Here is a 21,806-nt window from a genome sequence, read left to right on the forward strand (position 1 = left end):
AATATGAATTTCTAGGCAACATAAAATACGTTGAATAGTAACTGACAACAACGTATAAGTAGCTGTGAAAAGATACCACTTGATATATAATATTTACCATGGCAACTTGTCTCTTTCACAAGGAATCGTTAGAGTCTTGGGGGAAATTAAGGAGCTCCTTATGAAGACATTTATATTCATTAACCTACATATTTGTCCATATATTTATGGAGGCCAAACTGTGACAGTTGACAAGGTAATGGCCAAAATAGCGGCAAATGGCCATTAACATAATTTATACAAACACGTACACGAGCACACAAATAGTATATACCTATACAGCATGGAGACAGATTTTGATTAAGGTCAGGAGCGAGTTCGAAGCCGAAGCCGAAGCCCAAGCATGAAATTGTAATTGCTAGTCAGCCGGGGAAACGCCAGCCCAAACCGTGAAAACACCAACCACAGGGTTGGATCAAGAGGCCTTACCAGGACATGTGAAGTACACGTCGGAAAATTCCACCGAGCGGGGAAATAATTTGGTCACGTGCAGCGAAATCGAAGCTAGGCACAAGGGTCCCGGTTCCGTCTAGCTGCTGGCTCACTAATATTTCCATTTGATCTGGGGCGAGGAGGAGGTCGCCAGCTTATCTGCCGCAAGTCGTCAAGTGAAATGAAAGCCATTTGTTAGTTGGTACAACGTCGCGAGTGGATAAGCCGGGAAAATAGATTTGGCTTTCTTTTTGGGTCTGCTGGCATTCGAGGGGGTTGTCCGGGCAACTGCCAGAGGCACGATAAACATCAGGAATTGAATTGAAATGCAATTTTTTGCCACTCCTTAGTCAGGACAATTAGAGGAAAAAAGCTTCCATGGGCAGATTACACAGAGCCCAAGTGCTGAGGGCAGTAAAATTGTGGGTATAGATGCAATAACAGGTATTGCGGTATAGGTGTCATGTCCTATCTATTGACACTTTGAACTGACAAAACTCAATATCTGGATGCCCAGCGCTAATGAGGAGTAGTGTCTGGTGGACTTTTAACGGGCAAACCGGACAGGTAATGATATACAATTGCGGTCAGTCTTGATTACAAAATGCCGGCAACGCACGGTTGGCGACCCAAAGCCAGACAGACCGTACCCGGTCTAAATTCGATCCGGGGATTCGTTTAATAACAATAACACACACACACACACACACACGAGGGTAGTTTCTAGCCATATCTCGAAACGCTTTTCTTGGCTTTTCCTTTTTTCTATATCGCACATAATGAGCAAAAAGGCCAGACCAGCAAAGACCAGACAGCAAACAGAAAGGAGGAGGGCCGGAGGGTCAGGACTCCACATCGCATGCAGCTCACGTATGTGCTTAATTTTTTGTTTATAACACCCAACCACTTCCGCCCCTTTCATCAGCCCAATGCGAGTGTCACTTGGGACCCTGATATTTTCGAGTTCGCGTTGTGAAATATTTTTTATTTAATTTTTTTTCGCATTCGTTTTTACTTTTTTTTAAATCAAATGTGAAAGCCCAAATGTCTGATGGCTTAGTTGCCATGGCCAGAACCAGAAACAGGAACCGATCCGTATGTGTTCTGGACCAGAGGCCTTTGTCTAAAACTTTTTTCCTAGAGCTATGGCCATGGGCTGCCTGCTCTCTGGAGAGCAGGAATTATATCCGATTACAACACCGCAGCTTGCCAGCCGAAGATTGGGTGGTTGAACGTCCAATGGGAAAATTGAGGGCTCTGACTAAGTAATATGTATTTTTTAGGGTGTCTGTGCTTGTGCTCTTCACGGGTTGCGTAATGGATCTAATGTAAACAGTCAAGTTAAGTGAGTTTTTAATTCCATTACAGAAATTTTAACTAAATTTTATAATGGAAAAGGGAACACAAATTGAACATGGTTCAGAAGGGAATTCAATGTTGATTGGGGTCGAACCGGACCCTAATTCTCTTTCCAACAATCTTCAATCTCACCATCAGTATAGATTTCAGAATATTTCTTTACTGGATCATTGATTTAATCAACTGAATATATCCACCAAGCTTCTGCATTTCACTTGCCCAAGTTTGAGATATAAAAACTTTTTAACAGTCTGTTTACTCATAATCCTTGCTAAGTTTGCTTCTTCTCCATGTTTTGCTCTTACTTTCCGAGGCTTTTCCAACAAAACAAAAAGTTATGGATTCCCCTTTCTTCACAAGTTTCATGTATGGCCGAAGAAATGCAGAAAACTGTAATTACAGAACAGCCGAAAAACCACAAGGCAGCAGACGGTGACGACGACGGTATTGTCGATGATTATGGTTTCCATGATGCTGATTACGACGTTGATGGGATTGATGGTGACGGGGACGGGCAGGGGACGGGGTTCGGGGACCGGGGAACCAACTACCGGCTGACGAGTCAGGCACAAGAGCGAAGAAATTAATATTTTAATTACAACACATTTAACATGCGATTATGCGCTTCAATGAACTTCTTGTGGCCAAAACACAAAGGGGTGGCTCGTACATCCGTGTACACACTACGCTACACTACTCACATACACTTTACTCTTACACTCGGGGCAAAACGGCCCACGCACAGTGGGCGCTAAAAGTGTCATAACTTATTACAGTACAACCAAAAGCGACACATCCGTTAAGCGCCAACGGAAGTCAACGGTGGGAATTGGAGGAGGAGCGGCGGGGAGGGCGAGACCTAACAAAGTGCCAGTCGATGCCACACAAACTAAGCCAAAAGCACGAAGTGCACTTTAATTACCACCAGGCGACATTTACACCGTAAAAAACGCTGGACGATAAGTAAACAGAAATTTTCACAGAATTCTCTTTTGCTCGAATTTGTAGTTTCAAAGTTCGCTATTAAGCACAGTAAATTTTTTTAAGTCATTCTCACAGCTTTTACGATTTGAAAACGTTTATAATATTTTGAAACCCAAAAAACAAGATTTGCAAACAAAACAAATACATTTGCTCTTGTACATTTTTTGGGGAAAAGTTCATTTAAATCACCCCAAACATTTTCCATAAGTCCAAATAATTTTTATAGAGAAATCGGTCCTAGATCGGTTCACCCAAAATAAAATAAATAAAATAAACTTTGAATCATAAAATAAAACCAAATAATTTCTATAGAAAAATCGAACCTAGATCGATTTGTGTTCATCGGTACAGCCAATAAGGAACAAATAAAATAATCTTTGGATCTTTGGATTTAAAAACAAAAATGTTACAAAATTTTTTATTGTAAAACAAAAGATTTGCAAACAAAGCAAATACATTTGCTTTTTTACATATTTGGAGAAAAATTAAATAAAACCTTGTTAACTCTGTTGCACCCCAAACATTTTTCTTAAGTCCAAATAATTTTTATAGAGAAATCGAGCCTAGATCGCTACACCCAATTAGGATCAATATAAAGTAAATAAAATAAACTTTGGATCATTAAATCAAACTACATAATTTTTATAAAGAAATCGAACCTGATCGATTTGTGATCATCGGTACACCCAATAAGGATCAAAATAAAATAAACTTTGGATCTTTGAATTTTTTTTAGAAAATGTTACAAAATTCTTTATTGTAAAGAGAGTGCAAGACCAGTTACTTATGATGCTTGATATTTTCATGCTCGATTTAAATCGCCATTAACTACAATTTAATTGCAGTGTATGTCCCGATTTGGCATAGCTGGACTCGGAGCCAAAGGCAAGGGCAAAGGACTGACGAGCGCCGCCTTAACAGCGCCTAAGCTGGCGCGGGTGTAATTGACAGCTGTTAGTTAACAGACAGTGGCTAAGAGGCGTCTGCTGGGGCAGGGGGCGGTTGGGGGTGGGGTGTGTGGTTCGCTCAGGGTGATGGTTCGGTGGGTGGTTGAGCTGTCGTCGTCCTTGTCAACGGCCGCCAGCAGCTTGCGGATGTGTGGAGTGTTAATCAAAGCGTAGTTAATTGCTCCGCCGAAGGAGAGGCCAGAAAAGAAGCAGCTCTGATTGGGTTTTATTTTGGAAGTCGGTGGGGGGTTGGATGGGTAGCAGTGGATCACTTTTATGGTGGGGTCCTTCGGATCCCTGTGCATGCGTGCCTTTTGATTAACTTAACCCTTGTTGCCGCTGTCATTACTGTTGCATGTCTAATTTGGCAAGTGCTAAGTGCTAGGCAGGGTGGTGTCCGCTTTTTGTTCCACTGAGGGAGCGCCATGATGTCTGTAAAAACAATAAATACTAATTAAAAAGTATTTAAATAAAAAAAAGGCAACAATAAGGCCCACACACACACACAAGTATTTTTGTGTACATGGTCATTGTACCACCCAGTTTTCTACTCAATTTGCCCTCTAACCCTTTTTATTGCGTTCGCCCTGCTTCTAAAAAGAAAGTCAAAGTATTTCTCCGCATATGTGTTTGTATGTACATATGTGTTTGTGTGTGCACTTGTTTTCGTGCTTGTTGTTTACTTGCCTGCTCACAAGCGCCACCTAGCGGAAATGCTTCATAAAAACTTAATTGTCCGTGTAACACTTTTTTATAGTTTTACCCCCAAAGTCTTGTTCAACTTTAAGTGGCATGCAACGCACATGGACATATTCTGATTGAAAGACTTTAATTTCGTTAGGAGAGAGTTATGCCAAGAGGGAATGTTTTGTGGTGAGTGGAAAAAGGGGAGTAGCAAATTCCAAGTCAGCAATGGGGGTATTAAAGTTGAATGAGAAGTGCAAAAGTCTCTGAAATGGAAACTTAAGTGGAGTAATTGGCTGTGGCGAATATGTATAAGTTTGGATATCTCATGGGAATTGCTAAAATAATTAAAAAACAAAAATGAAAGCATATTGTTAAAACTTCAATTATATTTATGACGTGATTTTATTAGACACCTAAGTTAATTAGTGCAATTTAACTTTATGGTATTCCGAGGCATTAATGATAGTCAATCTAAGCTGAACAAGCTTTTCTTTAATGATTGGTTTGGCCTTTCTTGTGTGTATCTTTTTTGCTTGTAAGCAAAATTTAGTACTTCCCGGGTCCGTTTTGAGGAAGAGAAAGCCTGTTATGCTGATTATTATCCATAAACACGTGTCGTATTTCCCTCAACTCAACGCCATAAAAGCAATATGTGGCACCATTGTAATCAGCAAATAGTGAGGTGGACTTCCATGCTCTTCTCTGCATTTGCTTCCGTTTCCACTGCAGAGAGACCGTAAAAAAGTGCCGGCAACTTCGGCGACATCATCCATTCTCATCCGTCGCACTCGCAGCCCGTGACAAAAAGATTGCGACTGACAAAGGGAAATAGATTGAATTGCGTGCGAAATGCGTTTGCCATGCGTCGGCTGCATCAATGGAACATTTGTTCCTGCCCTCGCACCCTTCGCACCCGAAATAGGAAAAGAAAAGAAGGAGCAGGAGCACCCTGGCCACATTGTCTGCCCCTGTTTCCGCCGAATTCTAAACACTGTACGTGTAAGGCATTTAAAGTAATGAAGCGACCGACGGATGATGGGCACTGGAGGCAGTTCAGGTTATGGGGGTGACTCTCGATATTAGTAACATTTGGGCGCTGACATGATTTGGCCAGGACAGTCATTCAAGTCGGGCTGCCAATACATCAATATGTCGTCCAGTCAGTCACCCAAACGATCCGCCCAATGAGGCGGCAAACGGATGCACGACCTGGTTCGGGGCTGGACCACCAATCAGGATTGAAGGCTGCACCAGGAACGGAGATGACATGGGCATGAGTCGGTGGCCATAGTTGACTGCCTGCCGACATATGTGAGACATGGGCAAGCAGTGCGTTAATTTATGTGCGGAATTTAAATGGATCACCATCCGGCTGCAGACCCGCCTCCACCGACCGGACACCCGCAAATTGCCAGAGCAAACATATCCAGGCGCGGCATAGACATCAGCCGGAGAGTATCTGGAGGAGAAGGCCTTTGCCACTGTTGGTCCTTGATAAATGTTTGGCTCGACTGCCAATGTTGCTGTTGGTTTAGCAACACCCTCCCACCCACGAGAGATGTTTCCACCAAGACGAGCTCGCTTCGCAGGCGATTATGAGCAAAGTTTTGGTTATTTATCAATTTAATGACTGGGGACTTGCCGTCGGCTGGCGTAATTTAAGGCTTTTAGATTGGATGTATATTGCGAAATTAAGTTTAACTGGAAATAAAAATGATATTAATTTCCTTAATGGCTTATGAAAAGTTTAGGGCCTCGACAACCTGGGTAGTTTAGCCCCACTTTAAATCATTCAACCAGATTGAACTCTCTTCCGACTGCGATTCGATACGCTTTGACACTTGGCTCCATCTCCATTTCCATTTCCATCTCCGGCTTATTGATTTGTTTCACTCATCCACTTGCGAATGTCGCTGTCAACTCGTTATTGATGGCGCCATCAGCAACTTCAGTCCTCTCACCTGGCACCTGTTGGGTTTTGGCAACACTCTCTGAATCTGATGCAGAGAAAACCCCTTGACACCTTGGCACCTTGGCGGCTTAAGCTTCCACCCACTGAAACCCTAAGCCCACTCCCTGAACGCTTCGTTGCACTTTTCCTCTTCGGCTGTTGTTTGGATTGGTTTCTGTTATTTGCCTGACAACATCCTTCTGTCCCTTCCCCGTCCCTCCTTCCGGATGCCGTACAAATGTCAGCATCATAAACCAATTTTTATAAAATTTTCCAATTTGTTTAGATGAATTTAAGCAGCATCGGCTTTGGGGTGGCAGCAACAATTCCTGGCAAAGTAAACACTGAAGCGCCGGGGGTTGGGCCTCAAGTCAGAAAGAAGTCGGAGACGGAGACGGACGCGTGCTGTCATTTCTTTTGCTGGCTCATGACATGAGCACCCAATCCCATTCAATCGCACATGCCACCCTGTCCTTCAGTTGTTTGCCTTCTGCTCGCTAGGCGCTTGATAAATTGTTCAATCAACTTGTTTCGCAACTGATTTGGGCTGTGCCAATTTCCCCGAAAGTTCTGCGCAAGTTTTCTCCAGCGAGCGAGCGAGCAAGTGGATGGCAGTCAAATAAAGTTTATTAAATAGTCCAAGTGAACCTGACCGCCCAACTTTTCTGCTCATCAGCTCTTCAGCTCTCGGACTTGAAATGATTCTTCTGTTTAACTTTGTTCCTGTTCAAAGGACTTCCCGGCTAAGGAGGGACAGGTTGTCCGGGTTGAGTGGCAGCTCTCCTCTATCCATCCAACCTCTGGGCTTTCCATTAACGCATCTTGTGCAATGCATTTTGCACACCCTTTAACCCCGTCCACACGAAGGCTGCTTAATTTCAAATTAGGGTGGCGATTTCGTGCCATGTGCCGGGAGGTTAAGGGTTCGAGTTCGGATGCGGATTTGAAATCGGATGGAGGGACGGTGTTTGTGATTTTCATTAATGGCATTTGGCACAATTGCAACCCGATCAACCCTTCAGCACACAAACTGCAATTACAGGGCCTGACTTTGACTTTACCTGAGGGTGCAGCTGAAAACCCGTTCCGGCAAGTTATCAAAAATCAACATAGAGCCAGCCTGCTTTTCACTCCGATCTGCATCCGCATCTTTGTCGGCTATCCCCACTTCAAGTCAATCTTCAGTATTTGCAATCAATTTAATTTCAATGACGGAACATTTGCATGGAGTTGGTGAATGGTGAATGGTGAGTGGAGAATGGAGAGATGAACGGACTGCACCCGACGATAGGCTGATTCTGTGTAAATATGCAAATCGAAAATGCAAATTAGTTGAATTTTGATTTTGTCTCGAGTGAGATGAATGAATGAGAACAGGAGCGGCTTCTTGCCTCATCTTCTATTCTAGATCCAGTGATGTGGAAGTGAAGTTCAAAGAGTGGAGGGAATCCGTTGAGTGGAAATGGTAGTAGGCTGGAATAGGATTAGGCTGCCACATGCGTAAGCTCTTGAAGGGGATTCCTCAAACAAATTACTTTGGTTATTCTAGCTTTAAAGTACCTGAAAACTCAAGCAGAAACTTGATTAGGGCCGGTGCTGATTACTATGATATCTACCTGATATATCAGCTGCCTCACACGCGCACAAATCGGGTCTCCGATAAGGATATCTCTCTAGTATTTAATTTCATTCAGACTTTAGCTATTCGAAATGTCCCAACCCCCTTCTAAAACATCTACACCAAAGGACAAGTTAATAGCACCTAAGGTTAACTTATTAAATTTTCAACCAGTTTTTTTTTAACATTCTCTGGAATTTACTTGTATGATAATCGATACTATCAAAGACAGAACATTAAAGAAATTATTGTATTAAAAACATTTTTTTTCAAAAGCCATATGCAATATTTTTTAATTTTTAACTATTCCATTTTAAAGACCTTGAGACCTTGCTAATATATGGTTCCAGCTGAACATCCTTGAGTTCACGGCCTCCGTTCTCAGACTTCATTCCCACCCCTTTGCGAGGCACTCGACATTCCGCACACACTCACGCGAATAGATCACTGCCATTTCGTGACAGGAACCTTTCCTTTGTTGTGCCTCAAAAAGCAGCTCTAAGCATCCATCGAAAAAAACAACAAATGATTAAACCCGAACTCGACCAATTGCATTCCTCAAATAACTCAAATATTTTTAAAAACTAAACAAAACACACTCTCAACTTGAAGCGAAGTTGAGGGCTCGGCAACCCTTGGCCGCGACATCCTAGCAACCCTGAAAGGAACCCTGGACCTTTGCCTGAACATTTGGCACACTATTATTATCATAATGCTCGCTCTTACTCGCTCTTATTATGATGATTACGCTGGCCTCGTTGGCTTTTCAGTTGCGGGGTGTGCAACTCGCGTGGCAGGGAAATCGGTGAGAACGGGAGGGGGGACAGGGATTGAGAAGGGGCACGAACGAAAAGTCAGTACCCCTGCTACACAAATCAGTTTGGCAACCATGAAACGCGAAGCCAGGCGATGGATCGAATGTATGTAAATGGATCTACAGCCAACGAGCTCCGAAACTAAACGAAATACAATGACTCGAATTGTAAAGTATATTTTAGGCGTCGCTTTGCACAGTCCACTTTTGTTGAAACCATTACAAATTAGGGCTAGAAAATAAGTTATACTTCCCTGGAGACCTTGACTAAAAAGATTTATGAGAATCACACTCTGTAAAAAGATGAGGTGGGACTCAAAAAGGAATGATTACAATTTGCGTATAATACAATTAAGATAATGAGGATGTGGTAAAAGGTCACACTTTAGAGGGCCAGAGGAAAGATAATCTGAAAAAAGCAAATATCATTTTTAAAAGATAATTCTTGGATCCTAAGCTAAATGTTTTTACATGAAATGATTATGATCTAAAATAATAATAATGTAGGAAGGTTTAATTAATGAAATCCAGTCGAAAATATTTTTTTGTATTGAAAAAAGATCCTTCAGACGGAGAAAAGCGGCAACAGTGCGTTTTTACCGCTGCGTGAGGGGAACGCCTGGGAAATGGTCATGAAATGGAACGCCAAGCAGTAAATTAAGTGCCCGCTGGGAATTTTCTTTATCGAATTGTGCGAATGTGTGCGTGCCTGTCTGCTCTATCCCTGTCTTCCCAGCTCACTCTCTCTTTCTATCTCTCCCTCTGTTTGTCTGCCCGTCTACGATTCGTGGGCACTGAAAGAAAACTTAGAGGTTGTGCACCTAGTCATATAAAAGTATTACAGTTGACCTAATATTGTAATATTATTGACGGTACAATATTTTAGAATTAGCTTAATAATTTAAGACAAATGGCTCCAAATATTTCTTTTGAAAAAACGAATAATGAAGCCCAATTGCCAAAACGTACATATCTTTATAGATGCATTACAATATGTTTTTCTTACCATTTTATTATATGTATTTATAATAAAACGAGAAGATTATTTTGTACGAATTTTAATTGTTTTAAGTTTTTATGATGACTTATTAATGTACTGCTCCTTCATTATACATATAATACGATCTTAGAAATCACGTAACATTGAGAGTACACTTATAGTAAATCTTTTTTAAGGCAGAAATACACTAATGCTCATTATCAGAAAGATTTTTCTGTGTGCAGAGTTCAGGAGATGAAGCCAGACCGCTTTCCTGGTTGGGCCGACGGGCTTTAAGGTCTATCCTGGATTGGGTGCTTCAGCACTCTTTGCCCTTACCTTCGAAACGAGACCCCTGCTCTGATCGCATCGCATGCCCATTGCCTGGGCCAACCCTTTCATTATGGGCCCAGTCGAATCGAAGTCTTAGCTTTAAGTTCTTGCCATGCGAATTCATCTCGATATTCGTGTATTCTTTTATTTCTGAACCGCCAGTACACCAGTACACATTGCCTGTGTTTCTTTCTCCTTTTGTAGTTGTTGTTGTTGTTGTTGCCTCAGCGCACAGTATTGTTATGTTAATTTTTGATTATACGCAAACCCATTGTTGTTGTTGTTGTTGTTGTTTTTGTCGGGAATGCGAGTGACTGGGTGAGTGAATGGCACGAGCCCAGTCTTTCATATCTGCTGCTCACTAATTTGTGCGCGTGCCGACGGCTCAGGGTGCCCTCCCCACCTCCTCACCTCCCCACCTTAATTTCGACTACCCCCGGTTCATCACAGCCTGAAAATCGCATTTAAATAGTGCGGAATACACAGTCTTGTGCTTGTGCTTGTGCCCGTTTTTCGGCTGTCTGTCTTTTGTGTCTGCTTTCCGAGGGCGTCATGTTCTTCTCACGTCCACGTGCCGGGCATCAGTTTCAAGTTCGCCCCCAACTAACCCACAAAGGGTTTAAACATCCCCATCGTACTGTGAAATTAAAAGTGTTTCGCTTAAGTGTTTTGTTGTGTTTGTTAGTTGTTTGTTGTTTGTTGTTGCTCTTGCCGCAAGCTTTAACTAATGTGTAAGACAAAAACGGAGCATGTCCACCAGACTGTCCTAGTCTCAATCTCTGGGTTGAATTACGGGTTTTTGGAAGGATGCCGAGGGGGTGGACGACGACAATTACAATAGTCAATCAAGTTTGACTTGGGGCTGGCACTATGCCTTTCGAAATGCCCAAAAGCTTAATGAACGAGAACATTTTGCGGTGACTCAAAGAGCTACGGCATCCGGCTGAAGGATAAGCTAGAAATGGGTTTGGATGGGTGAAAATGTGTATCTGCCACACCGGGCAGTTAAAGCGATTGACTCCGGATAAGGTAGCTCCCATTGGAGGTTAATTAAACCCTCGCTTGGCGGCCACGTGTTCCAGGCTCGCCGGTGGGGCATTGATGCGGGGGTCGTGATGGGCATTAATGAATGTGTATTATGAACGTTGAGGTGCTAATGGACACGACACGCCACACAATTTGGGCGCAGGGCAGTGGCGGGCAACAAAAGCGTTGCAGCCGCAAATTGCATTAGAAATGCAAACAAGTGGGTTGCAGGAGCTCCACCCCAAAACCTAAAACCCAAAAGCACCCAATGCAGCCAATGCAGCCGACGCAGAGCCCCAACTAACGGAAGTGTTCGACATGGAAGCGGGCGCTAATTGAATATACAAAATGCCCAAGCAGGACCTGGATCAGGAGCACCCCTCATCTGAACCCCGACACGAACGTGGAAGTGGATGTGCCGCTGGATGTGGACCACGTGCTAACCCTTCAGATGTTGCTATTGTTGCAAACCAATCGACCGCCGTTCGTTCGCCGGGGTTAGCCTCTGTTTCACTCACTCAAGGGGTTGCACGCCCCGTCTTTCAGTGTGCGAGTTTTGCCCAGTGCAGATTCGGACATCGTGGGAGTTTTGACAGTTGGCGTGGTGCTCCCGCCTCCTTTTTATTGCATTTGCCACTTCCGCCCTTCCGCTCATTGGATATGCAAGTTTGGTTGCCCTTCCTCGAAGGGTACTTTTAACTTTTTAAACTACCAACTTTGAAACATATAAATATTTAAGAACATAGTTTTTTCAGCACTCTTTCACATTAAATTAATTAAATAAATTAAATTAACACATTTTGTTAAATGATAGACGTTTTAATTCCAGTTGCTTCTATAAATAAAATCCTCAGACCTGTCGAAGGGTATTAAAAACGTTGCCCTTGCTTTTTCGTTTTAACTTTATTTAATACGCCTCGGCTGTTGTGTGTCGGTATTGTACACTTTAATCCCATCTATATGCTTATTTGATTTGGCTGTCCGCTTTTGGATTTCCCATCGAATAGCGTACCCTCGAGATGACTTTCTGACTGGCCTCTAACCCTTTAAACTTCCTGCTGCCCATTGCCCTTTTTTTGTGTCCATGGTTAATGAGTTCAATTCCTTTTGCGCTGTGAAATTAACTTTTCATTAAAGGCAAACAATATGTTTCTCAATCTAACAAATATTAATCATCCATATATTATTTAAAAAGAAAGCTACGAAATGAAAAGAGTTTTACAATTTGATTCCAAAAATGTTTTGTATATAATAAAAACTGACAATTTTAGCTTAAAATAGTTTTAAATTATGCCTGTTCTACAAGTTAAAATAAACCTTTGAGAAAAAAGTCCACTTTGCTCAGAAAATTTAAATATAATTAAATCATTTAAAGCATAGAATACAGGACCAAATCATTTAACATCCTAATTGTAATGTCAGTGAACTGTTTTTTATCTTAGGTTTATTATTTAGTTTTATCTCCATTCTCCTGGGACGGCAAACTGAGGGGTATAATTTTTTATGAAAGTGAAAACCAAATCGGAAATCCTTTTGCTACAATTAAAGATCTTTTGCTTCCCTTTGGTACCCACATTTAGTCGTGCCTTTTGTTACCGTTCCCGTTTCTCTGGATTTTACTGTAACTGGCAGCGTTTATGGCGGCTATATATGCGGCTCCTGCCACGTTGATATCTGCAGTTCTTATCTGGACTCCTTTTGGGCTGCAACTTTCATTGCGGTTCGGCTTGGCTGGATTTGAAATTGGGTTTGTATTTGGGTTTGGGTTTGGGTTCGGTTCGGCTTGGTTAATCGTTAGGGCTTGCGTGGGATTAACCAGTTTCTGGGATTGAAGGCGGGTGGGAATCGAGCTGAATGGTTTGGAGACTGGCTGTAGGTTGTTCTATTGTTCTTGTTTTGATTGCAACGTGCAGATGTCTGGTCTGTTTACGGAAAAGTTAATTTAAGGGAGTGCTTTCCATCAGTTGGGAACCCTCCCTACGTTAGCCTTGTAATACAAATAATTATTGAATCACAAGTTTCAGAAATCAACTAATCTTCATATTTTCTTTTCTTTTGCAGGTAGGTGAAGTCGTCACTTGTAAATGGGCTGATAATCTGGGCTGCCAACTTGATAAGTATAAGTTTCAACCATATTTTCCCCTTACGATTAGGATAAACACCCCCAGAGTTCTTATCGAAATCGAAGCAAAAGTTTTGTGGCCGAGAGAAGAAAGGAAAAACAATAATTTCCGGTTTATGTCTGGAGCCCTCGTATTATGACAGCCAAACGATGAAAGCGAAAGCAATCGTCTTGGCAGCCCCCATATGTTTTTGCCGCAGGGGCGGAGGCAAAAGGGGCCTTTGTTTTCATGGCTCCTATTCAGTATTTGGCATAAGCAGACAGCCATCATGTTGTTGTTATTATTGGCCCTGCTCAATGAGGCCTGTGAATGAAATGTTTATTAGCCTGATTATTGTTCATAGACCAGCCGCCCATCTCCCAGTCCCCCCCCTTCCATCCTTCCCGCCCCCTGTTCAATTGATGTGCCCATAGACTGCAAGTCAGTCGAGTCACGCACTTCCTGGACCACGCCTCCAAATGCAGTTGGCGGCAGGGCGGGTACCACAGCTAAATTAGCAATTGTCACATTGCGACGAATGCATTGACACACCGAAGAGGGGGAAAGGGGAGGGGGTGGAGGAGAACAAATAATTTTCCACTGCTCATCCCAGCATCCCCAGCTGCTCCTCTTGACTTGGACAAACTGTGGATAGCCATTGAAAGTACCCCCTTTTCCCACATCCCTCTCTTCATTGAGGGGGTTGTAAATCGTAACAATTAGCACTCAAGATACATAGATGTGCTTGAAACTGCCAGAAATGGAATGAAAATAGGAAAAATTATATGACTTTGTTCTCCGAACCAATCGTTTCTAAATTGTCCTTAAAAACAAAACAATAAGTTTGTTATCCAATTGATAGTATTTCAATAGTTTAATGCTATCAAAGCAACTTTAATCTCTTAGCTAATGAGCCATGTCGCAGGTCTGATGTCCAACATCTTTCGCTCGAAAATCGAAGACCCTCGCCCGCCCGCATGCTCCATTAGCGTCACACAATTTGTACCTACCGAAAAAAGAAATCCATCAGAAGGGGCTCCACAATAAAAACCAATTCCAATGAAATTTTTCATCCCACCAAATTGAAAAAGCGAAAAGAACGAGAGGAACGAGAAGGGCAGGCAAGAAACAACACGAAAGACAGCACAACGGACGACGGGCAAACAAATAGCCACGGACCCGGCTCCGAATCTCACTGCCTCTGATGGAACACAATAACCTGGGGAGTAGTACGGCGGCGGGGAGGCGGGGAAAGAATCTCGAGAAGCCCTTTTTATGGTGCAACAAATCTCGGGCTGAATGAAAAAAAGCGACGGCGAGTAGACCAACGCAAAGTGGGAAACCGAACAAACAAGCAAGACCTCCACCTTCTTCTCTGAATGGGGGTGGAGATGACTTTGCCATGACGACGACGACGACGACGACGATGACGTTGTGGCTATGCCTGTGCCATATTATTAAGTGTAGCCAGAAGCAATTAGGTGTAGATAAGCAAACAATAATGGTCCCAGTCACGTACCTTCGCGTCTCTGTACTCTAGGCATTTAACGGACCTCAGATATGGCACTGGTCGGTCAAATGCTTCAATCACTGAAGTGTATTGACCAAAGGACACACAGCCGACATCAAGTTTGCAATACTCCAATTACTTTTTAGACATTTGTAGTTTTTATTAGCCATCTCACATTATTTACTTAAATCTAAACAAATAAGAGGGTTGTACTTCCGTCTCAGACAAACTTGTTTCGAGCCTGGGGCACCTGGGGGATTTGAACGTCAGAAGACGATCCTCCTGTATTCAATTTATACCTCCGAAATATTTTGTCAGCCACATGAAACAACTGTCAATGCTCCAATAAGTTTCGCACCACCTCTAGCCCGAACTTCTTAAATCGAGTTCAGAGGAACATCCACTGGATCAGCATGACGCAGATCCCCAGATGAGGGACCATCGTCCAGGACTGGACAGGAGGAGCGCCCTTGTTCGAGCATTGACAGTGTTCCATGCAGTCACCGCATCTACTGACAGGTAGCTTCTCGTAATGGAAGATACGTGGGTTGAGGGCCAACTGGCAGCCAACCTTGGGTGAATATAGACAGCAGAACGTCTCTATGTAAGCTGCGAAAGAGACGGGTTAAGAGGACTTTAGGCTCCGAATAAGGGACTGAGTAACGAACGTATTTGAAAGGGATAGGGCGTACACCGGTCGTAAGGGGTATCATTGCTGCTTGTGGTCCTTAGGTATGTATAATTTGAAGTCACTTTTTGGTGTATTTGGGCACCAGGAGCACAGTAGTAGCCCGTATAGTTGGTCCTGCAATGGAACTTCCAGTGAGCGTTACAATCGATGCACTGGCCAAGAATGCCTGCGGGATTATCACAATCGAAAGGAATAGGAAATCAAATGAGGGATCACTTACCTGGAATCAAAAGCAGGACAATTGCTATGATATTTATTGCGCCAGATGACATATCATTAACAAAGATTTTGATTTTCTTTTTTTTGTGTAAGTGTCAAACACGAATAGATTTTTTGAAAAATTAATCAATAAAACCCAGTGTCCTAGACGAACGGAACATTCCCAGCTAAGATTCCATAAGTTAAGTCCATAATTAACAGCATCCGAATGACGTTTGCATATTTCAAAGGCAGCCACAAACTGATTCAGCTGATCTTTAGTGAATTCTTCCTCAGCTGGCGAAATTCCCCTGAAATCTGTGCTCATTATGCTACGTGGGCTGGCATCGGTCGAAGGTTCCTGGAAACCGCATCTGAAGAGCGTTATTCAGAATGCAGAGGAAGCGAAGGGCCGACATTATTAACGATTCACAATTTGCTTGTGACGCCATTGACACCGAAAATGCATTTACAATATGCTCGTAGCACTCATATTCTATGGGATTTTCCAGTCGTACTTCTTGTATTACTTGGGCAGATCTGGGGAATTCAAAAAATAAATTAGCCAGTGTCGGATATTTTTTCGTCCTTTAGGTAAGCTAAAAGGTGGTTTTAAAAAGCATTTTCCCAAATGTTTAAAACCCACTTTTTGATTACCAATAGGAAATAGAAAAGAGGAAATTCTTTACTTTTCCGGTTTTTTGCCTATGAGAATTTAATTTCGCGAAATGAAGATGTTATTGAAAAAGAGAAGTTATGTTTAAATTTCCAATGGTTTGTATTTTAATTGTTGCATTTGTGAAACTTGTTTTTGAGAAAAATATGTTGCTTGGTTCAGTTTATTAGATTATCGAGTATCCTATCTCAACGGGGACAATTGAGATGTCAGTCTGCGTACGCAGCTCAAATTAGCCCCCACATTTGATCTAATTGCGGCACTTGTTCTAGAAGGTATGGGTCTCTGGAGATATAGCAGTCGTTTGAATTTGAATTGCAGAATCTGCCAGCCTGACTTGGCATCTGCATTGTTATTCAAATGCTGCCATTAATACTTCACTAGCAATTGAAAGTGCCCGACGACGATGACGACAAATGCTGGAGTGCATGTGAGTCATCCGTGGGTGAGTGGTGTCTATGGCCACACATCATGTGTGAGTGCTCCTCGGAGGTATATCCGATCCCCCAGTTCACTTCGGTTCCTTGCCAGGCATTCATATGTAAATTCCTGTGACTTCTCCAGTTTAGTCGGAAAGTGGAGTGCCTGGGTGACCGGTTTTGGCATGGCTTTTTCTACTCCTTTTCTACTCCTTCATCGTCCTGTGCTCTCTTGTACTCAAAATACAGAAAAATGAGTTGCAAGTGTTTTGAATTTATTAACTTTCGTTGAGAGCAGCCCAGTGGGAGGCCATCAGCTCCTCCCTTCGCAGTCAAGTCTGCCCACTACTCCGCCTCTATTCTGTGGCATTAATGGAAAATTGTAACACAAAAGTTTTCCCTCTCTCTCTCGTCAAATACTTCTCGATTGTATCTCCCGCGTGGAGGGGTGCGTTGTTATAGTTGGTGGCAAACAAAAGGGGAAAAAATTGAAATCAAAATCATTTGTAAGTCTGCGATGGCCCGAGGGGAAACCCCGCATGCCAGCAGCAGTAACAAAGCGGCAACAGCAACAATGACACCAGGCAACATCAATAATGGGAACACCAACAGCAATAACTATCACAATCGGGCACACATCGCCATCGCCATCGTCATCCCCCAAAAAACGGTATTGAATTTCAGTTGCCATTGCCTACCCCACACTGGTCCTCAGGCCGTCTTAGTTTTTTCTGGGCTCTTGTTCCCGAAACATTTAATGAATTTATCAGCTGGTCCCCATCGCCAGCTCTGGTCTTCGACTGGTTCCATTTCCCAATTCGAAGAACGACGGTTGGAGATCGAGGAATCTTTGGACCTCTCTGCCGTCAATTAACATTTAATGTTAATGGAATTGTCTGCGAACGCAGCATGTCGGGGTCACCACTCGAATAAAGTGCGGAATGCGCATAAAACCCCAATCAAATTGCTTTGGATTTTCTGCCCTACTGACTAATCCCAAACTGGAGTGGCACACGCCCTCCCTTCGAAACCCAAAGATTCTCCACTTCCCGGCCAGCTTTAATTAACCCAAGAGAAGCGGGTGCTGGGACAATAAAACTAGAAGTAAACACAGTAGTTGTGTGTGGATATGGCCCTGAACCGCAAGACCCGAAAACCGGGCTCAGACTCGATCCAGAGCACCTGTCGACTGCCTTCTGGGCCTACATTTAGTTTCACTTGCATCAGGATTAAAGACACTGACAGTGTGTGGCATGTTGCACGTTGCATGTTGCCAAGAACATAGTGAACAAGCAGAATGCGCAGTTACAGTCAGAAAAATTGACACACTATATGTTGTAATCTCCGGATTTACATACAACTAGAATATATTTTATAATTAATATACTTAAGTTAATGAAAATGATTTGGAAAGTTTTCTCTCTAGGCCCTTTTTTGATACGTCCTACCATAAGAGGTAAATCAAGGAAAACATAAGTCGAAAATTTTGGGTGTATTTACCAATTAAGCAGTTTTCATCATTTTTCTTAGTGCCAAAGAGCTCTAGACAAATATTTCCACAAGCAATAAGGCAGCAAATAAAAGCAGGTAAACTGAGAGAAGTTAAGACAGACAGAATGGGAGATTTGAAGTTTTTGGCAGAGATAAAGACAGAACAGACTGACTAAAACCAGCAACAGGACAATTTAATTATGCAAGATTTTCAGTGCCTCGCAAGCTCATTTATTCCGTCCGGAAAACATTACTCAAACTGCGCCACCTTTTTGTGAATTCGTCTGTAAAAGAATTTGGCCAAGATTTTGCGTAAATTGATTTTAAATAAATTAAAACTTAAACATTGACATTGTGCCCAACTGAAGTGCAACTTCTGTCAGGAATTTCGCTGGCGTTTCATATTCAAGGGGCTTCAGGTAAAGCAAAGATAAATATATTAGCTTTTTGTTTATCAAAGTGGTTTATTATGTAGGGTAACTTGAGCTATCCACATTTACTCCCAAATTGTTGTGGGTTTCAACTGTGCTAATCTCTCTGTATAATTTTCATTAAATGTCGAAGAAATGTCAACTATGTGATTAATAAACCATTTATTTTACCCCAAACATATACAATTTAAATGTCTTTTAACAAATAAAAACACAACGATTATGACCTTTTAAGTGAGACTAATACTTGAGATGTTATTGTATTCTTATGCCTAATAAATAAATCCAAATACCCGGTTACAGCATTCCTACATGCTTTTCTTGCCTGTGCTCGCGTAGCTAATTTTTCCGATCCCCTCTGGAAATCCAATTTGTAAGTCGTCCAGCAGTTCGTCCGTTCTGCCTCCCCCTGTAATGATAAATCATCTTTTGTGTTCCCGCTTTGTTTTGTCCGATTTGGTAACCGTTTTCTCAGCTCTTTCCACGGATGCCGATGCCTCTTGAGGCATTCAGTGCCAGACTTGGGATTCGGTTTCACGTTGGAGCTTCTTCACCTTGACTGGGCATTCTAAAATTTCAATGTAATTTCATGATTGTTGCGAGCGAGCGCACGCATTTTGATTGATACTTTAGCACTACTTAAAGGCCATCGGCCTGCTCCCTCCCTTCCGAGTTTCGGAGTTCCAGCGAAAAACAATTGTCGGGCAAAATGCATTTCTGTGGATTCATCAATCTTTATCGTTGCTCCCCTCGCAGCGGTGTAGTCACCCGAAAAAGTTTATTTCCTGCTGCGTTTCGAAATTCCCAATTCCTGTGGCGCTCATTACTCGACAGGCAGGATAGGTTCACCAGGCAGGTGGGACGGGGGGCGGTTCGACAGGGGGGGCGTGGCCAATGTCCGGACCGCCACTTGTCGCGGACTCCACTTTGACTTCGGTTTGAGTTTGAGTTTGAATTTGAGTTTGAATTCGAGTTCGAGTTCGGATTTCTGCTCATTTCGTATGCCGTTAGGCGGCCCAATGTAATTATTCAATACATTTTACGTGCCTAGCAAGCCAAACATCTCGCCAGTGCCACGCCCAGTGACAAGCCCCGCCCCGTCCCTGTCCCGCCCTCAGCTATCAGCCCTAGCTTTCTGCCCGAAAAACGTGTGTGTGAGCCGCAGTTGGGCTTTCCTCTCTTCCGCTTCATTAGAATATGTTTGTATCTACGATATGTCATTGACTTGTTTCGCCTGACCAGCGCCATCTGTGTTCCCCGATTCCTGGTCATGAATTTTCTCCCCTACTGACATCCGCTTCCTTTCCGCCACTTTCTGCGCACTTTTGCAATTTATTAAACATTTTATTGCGCCCCAAGGCGTACTTGCCCGCAAGTAAACGGATCCACACAAAAGAGCCAGAAGTTGAGATGGAAAGTGGGGGTGGGGGAGGGGAGGACCAGACCGCATTTCTAAGGAGCAGGACAATTAAAGGTAGGTCGCCATGCAAAACGATTCTGACACAGGTGGCCACACGTAACCCACCTTTCAAAGGCCCTCGCGGCAAACCCAACCCAACCAAAAATTCGATTTGCGGCTGATGGCCGGGAGAACAGAAGGATTGAGGCAGGATTTGCCAAGGGAGGAAATTTGCAATTCATGAGATTTCTTATAGTGGACGCACTTGGGGATTTTATGGAGTATGTACTTAAACAACATTTTACTTCTTCACTTGAGCCACGTCTTGAACTTCTCTAGTCATTACCCGCATATTTGCAAAGTCTTGGCAAAGTCTTTTAAAAGTTTGTAAACGTCTTATTTTAAACGGCAATCCGTATAATTATATTTTTGCCACTATTGACACTTTATATACAAAATTGTTTTATTATAACTTATGAAAATTAGTTTCTTATGTCAATTATTTAGTTTAGGAACGCTATAGTCGAGTGCCCCGACCACTATTACAGGAAGTATATAGTCAGATCGGGCCGAATCGGACTTATATATCATATAGCCAGTGTTGGGAAAGGTACCTAGGTAAGGTAAAATGTACACAATTTGTCAAGTGTCTAGGTAAGGTAAAAGGTACAGATAACACATATTTTAAAACCTTTGTTTTTTTGAGATCAATTTGTTTTTCACGTAGTTGTAGATGAATTATAATATTATGTATACGCTATGGTTGTAGAAACATGTATAAATAAATATCTTTTATCTTGGATAAGCTGTGGAAATAACTTTTGTGCAAGTTGCAGTGAAATTATGCTAATTATTATTAGCATGTTTGCGAAAAAAAATTACAAAATGCAATTAAAATTGTACTTTGAAATTATAAATTTTATAGTTTGCACCTACTATTTATTTAGTTTATTTCTTCTCTTTTTTGTATTATGTTATATGAGTGTATTGGATTGAATTGACACAGTCAATGCACAAACATGTCGGCATGAAATGCAATACTTAGCATACAACGATTTTTTTTGACTTTTAGAACAAACAAAATCAATAAACCATTGTTTTGGTCACCTCAAACCCGAAAAATTTGCGAAAAGTGTCGCTGACTGAGTGTATTTTCGTCACTTTTCCAAACTAATTTAAAACTTTGCACTCGATGCAGAGTGGTAAAAAGCGCAGCGAGTGCAATAGCAAACACAAGCACTGGCAAACACTGAGCACACACACAAAAAAAACTGATTGCCAGATTGACGGAGCAAGCGAGACAGCTGATGGCAAAGAACTGCCAGCAATGTCAAAACAAATGCTGCAGCAAGCGTGTGCAAGAAGAAAGGGATAAGTGAAGAGGGGAGAGTGATGCCAACGGGCGGCGCGTTTTTATGTTGACGCTGCAGTCGACGTTGGCAGCGCTGCCCGCAGCTGTGATTTGGTGTTGTTGCACTTCTATTTGTTCCCGCCAAACGAAGCGGCCTCTCTCTCTGTTCCTCTCTTTCCCTCCATCCCTTTCCCCATGCCATCCCACTTTCTCTCTCGCACATGTTTGCCAGAGGCATTCAGATATACATACATACATACATAAATACATACATATGTATCGCGTACTGTCCATGTACTTTGGAGGATTCCCGAGTTTTTAATGGAATATATTCCAAATTGACATAATGCCGATGCAAAGGCAACAACA

The 21,806-nt window shown here is 42.5% G+C and overlaps 2 protein-coding genes across 3 annotated transcripts in view; one reads left to right on the forward strand and one right to left on the reverse strand.

Annotated features, from left to right (window-relative positions):
- Positions 1-21,806, forward strand: part of LOC108145104 (zinc finger protein jing) — a 133,988-nt gene that overhangs the window by 94,681 nt on the left and 17,501 nt on the right.
- On the reverse strand, positions 15,157-21,449 carry LOC108145130. 2 transcript variants are annotated; one of them, XM_017270346.2, is made up of 4 exons: positions 21,194-21,449; positions 15,693-16,210; positions 15,450-15,638; positions 15,157-15,390 (listed from the first exon to the last, which is right to left on the reverse strand). In XM_017270346.2, exons 2-4 carry the CDS (start codon positions 15,742-15,744, stop codon positions 15,170-15,172), a joined length of 462 nt encoding a protein of 153 aa, XP_017125835.1. In that variant the 5' UTR covers positions 15,745-16,210; positions 21,194-21,449; the 3' UTR covers positions 15,157-15,169. The 2 variants fall into 2 exon arrangements, with proteins under 2 accessions (XP_017125835.1, XP_017125836.1); XM_017270347.2 differs by lacking the exon at positions 21,194-21,449 and having other exon boundaries at positions 15,693-16,950.

The sequence above is a fragment of the Drosophila elegans genome, unplaced genomic scaffold (genome assembly GCF_018152505.1).
Source record: "Drosophila elegans isolate 14027-0461.03 unplaced genomic scaffold, ASM1815250v1 contig_133, whole genome shotgun sequence".
Taxonomy (NCBI): Eukaryota; Metazoa; Arthropoda; class Insecta; order Diptera; family Drosophilidae; genus Drosophila; species Drosophila elegans.

Excerpts from the sequence above, each read along its gene's own strand:
- LOC108145130 (XM_017270346.2), bottom strand. The coding sequence starts at position 15,744 with ATGTCATCTGGCGCAATAAATATCATAGCAATTGTCCTGCTTTTGATT. Across the intron at positions 15,639-15,692 it reads TGTCCTGCTTTTGATTCCAG|GCATTCTTGGCCAGTGCATC; the intron begins GTAAGTGATCCC and ends ATAATCCCGCAG. Across the intron at positions 15,391-15,449 it reads GCCCTATCCCTTTCAAATAC|CTTACATAGAGACGTTCTGC; the intron begins GTTCGTTACTCA and ends TCTCTTTCGCAG.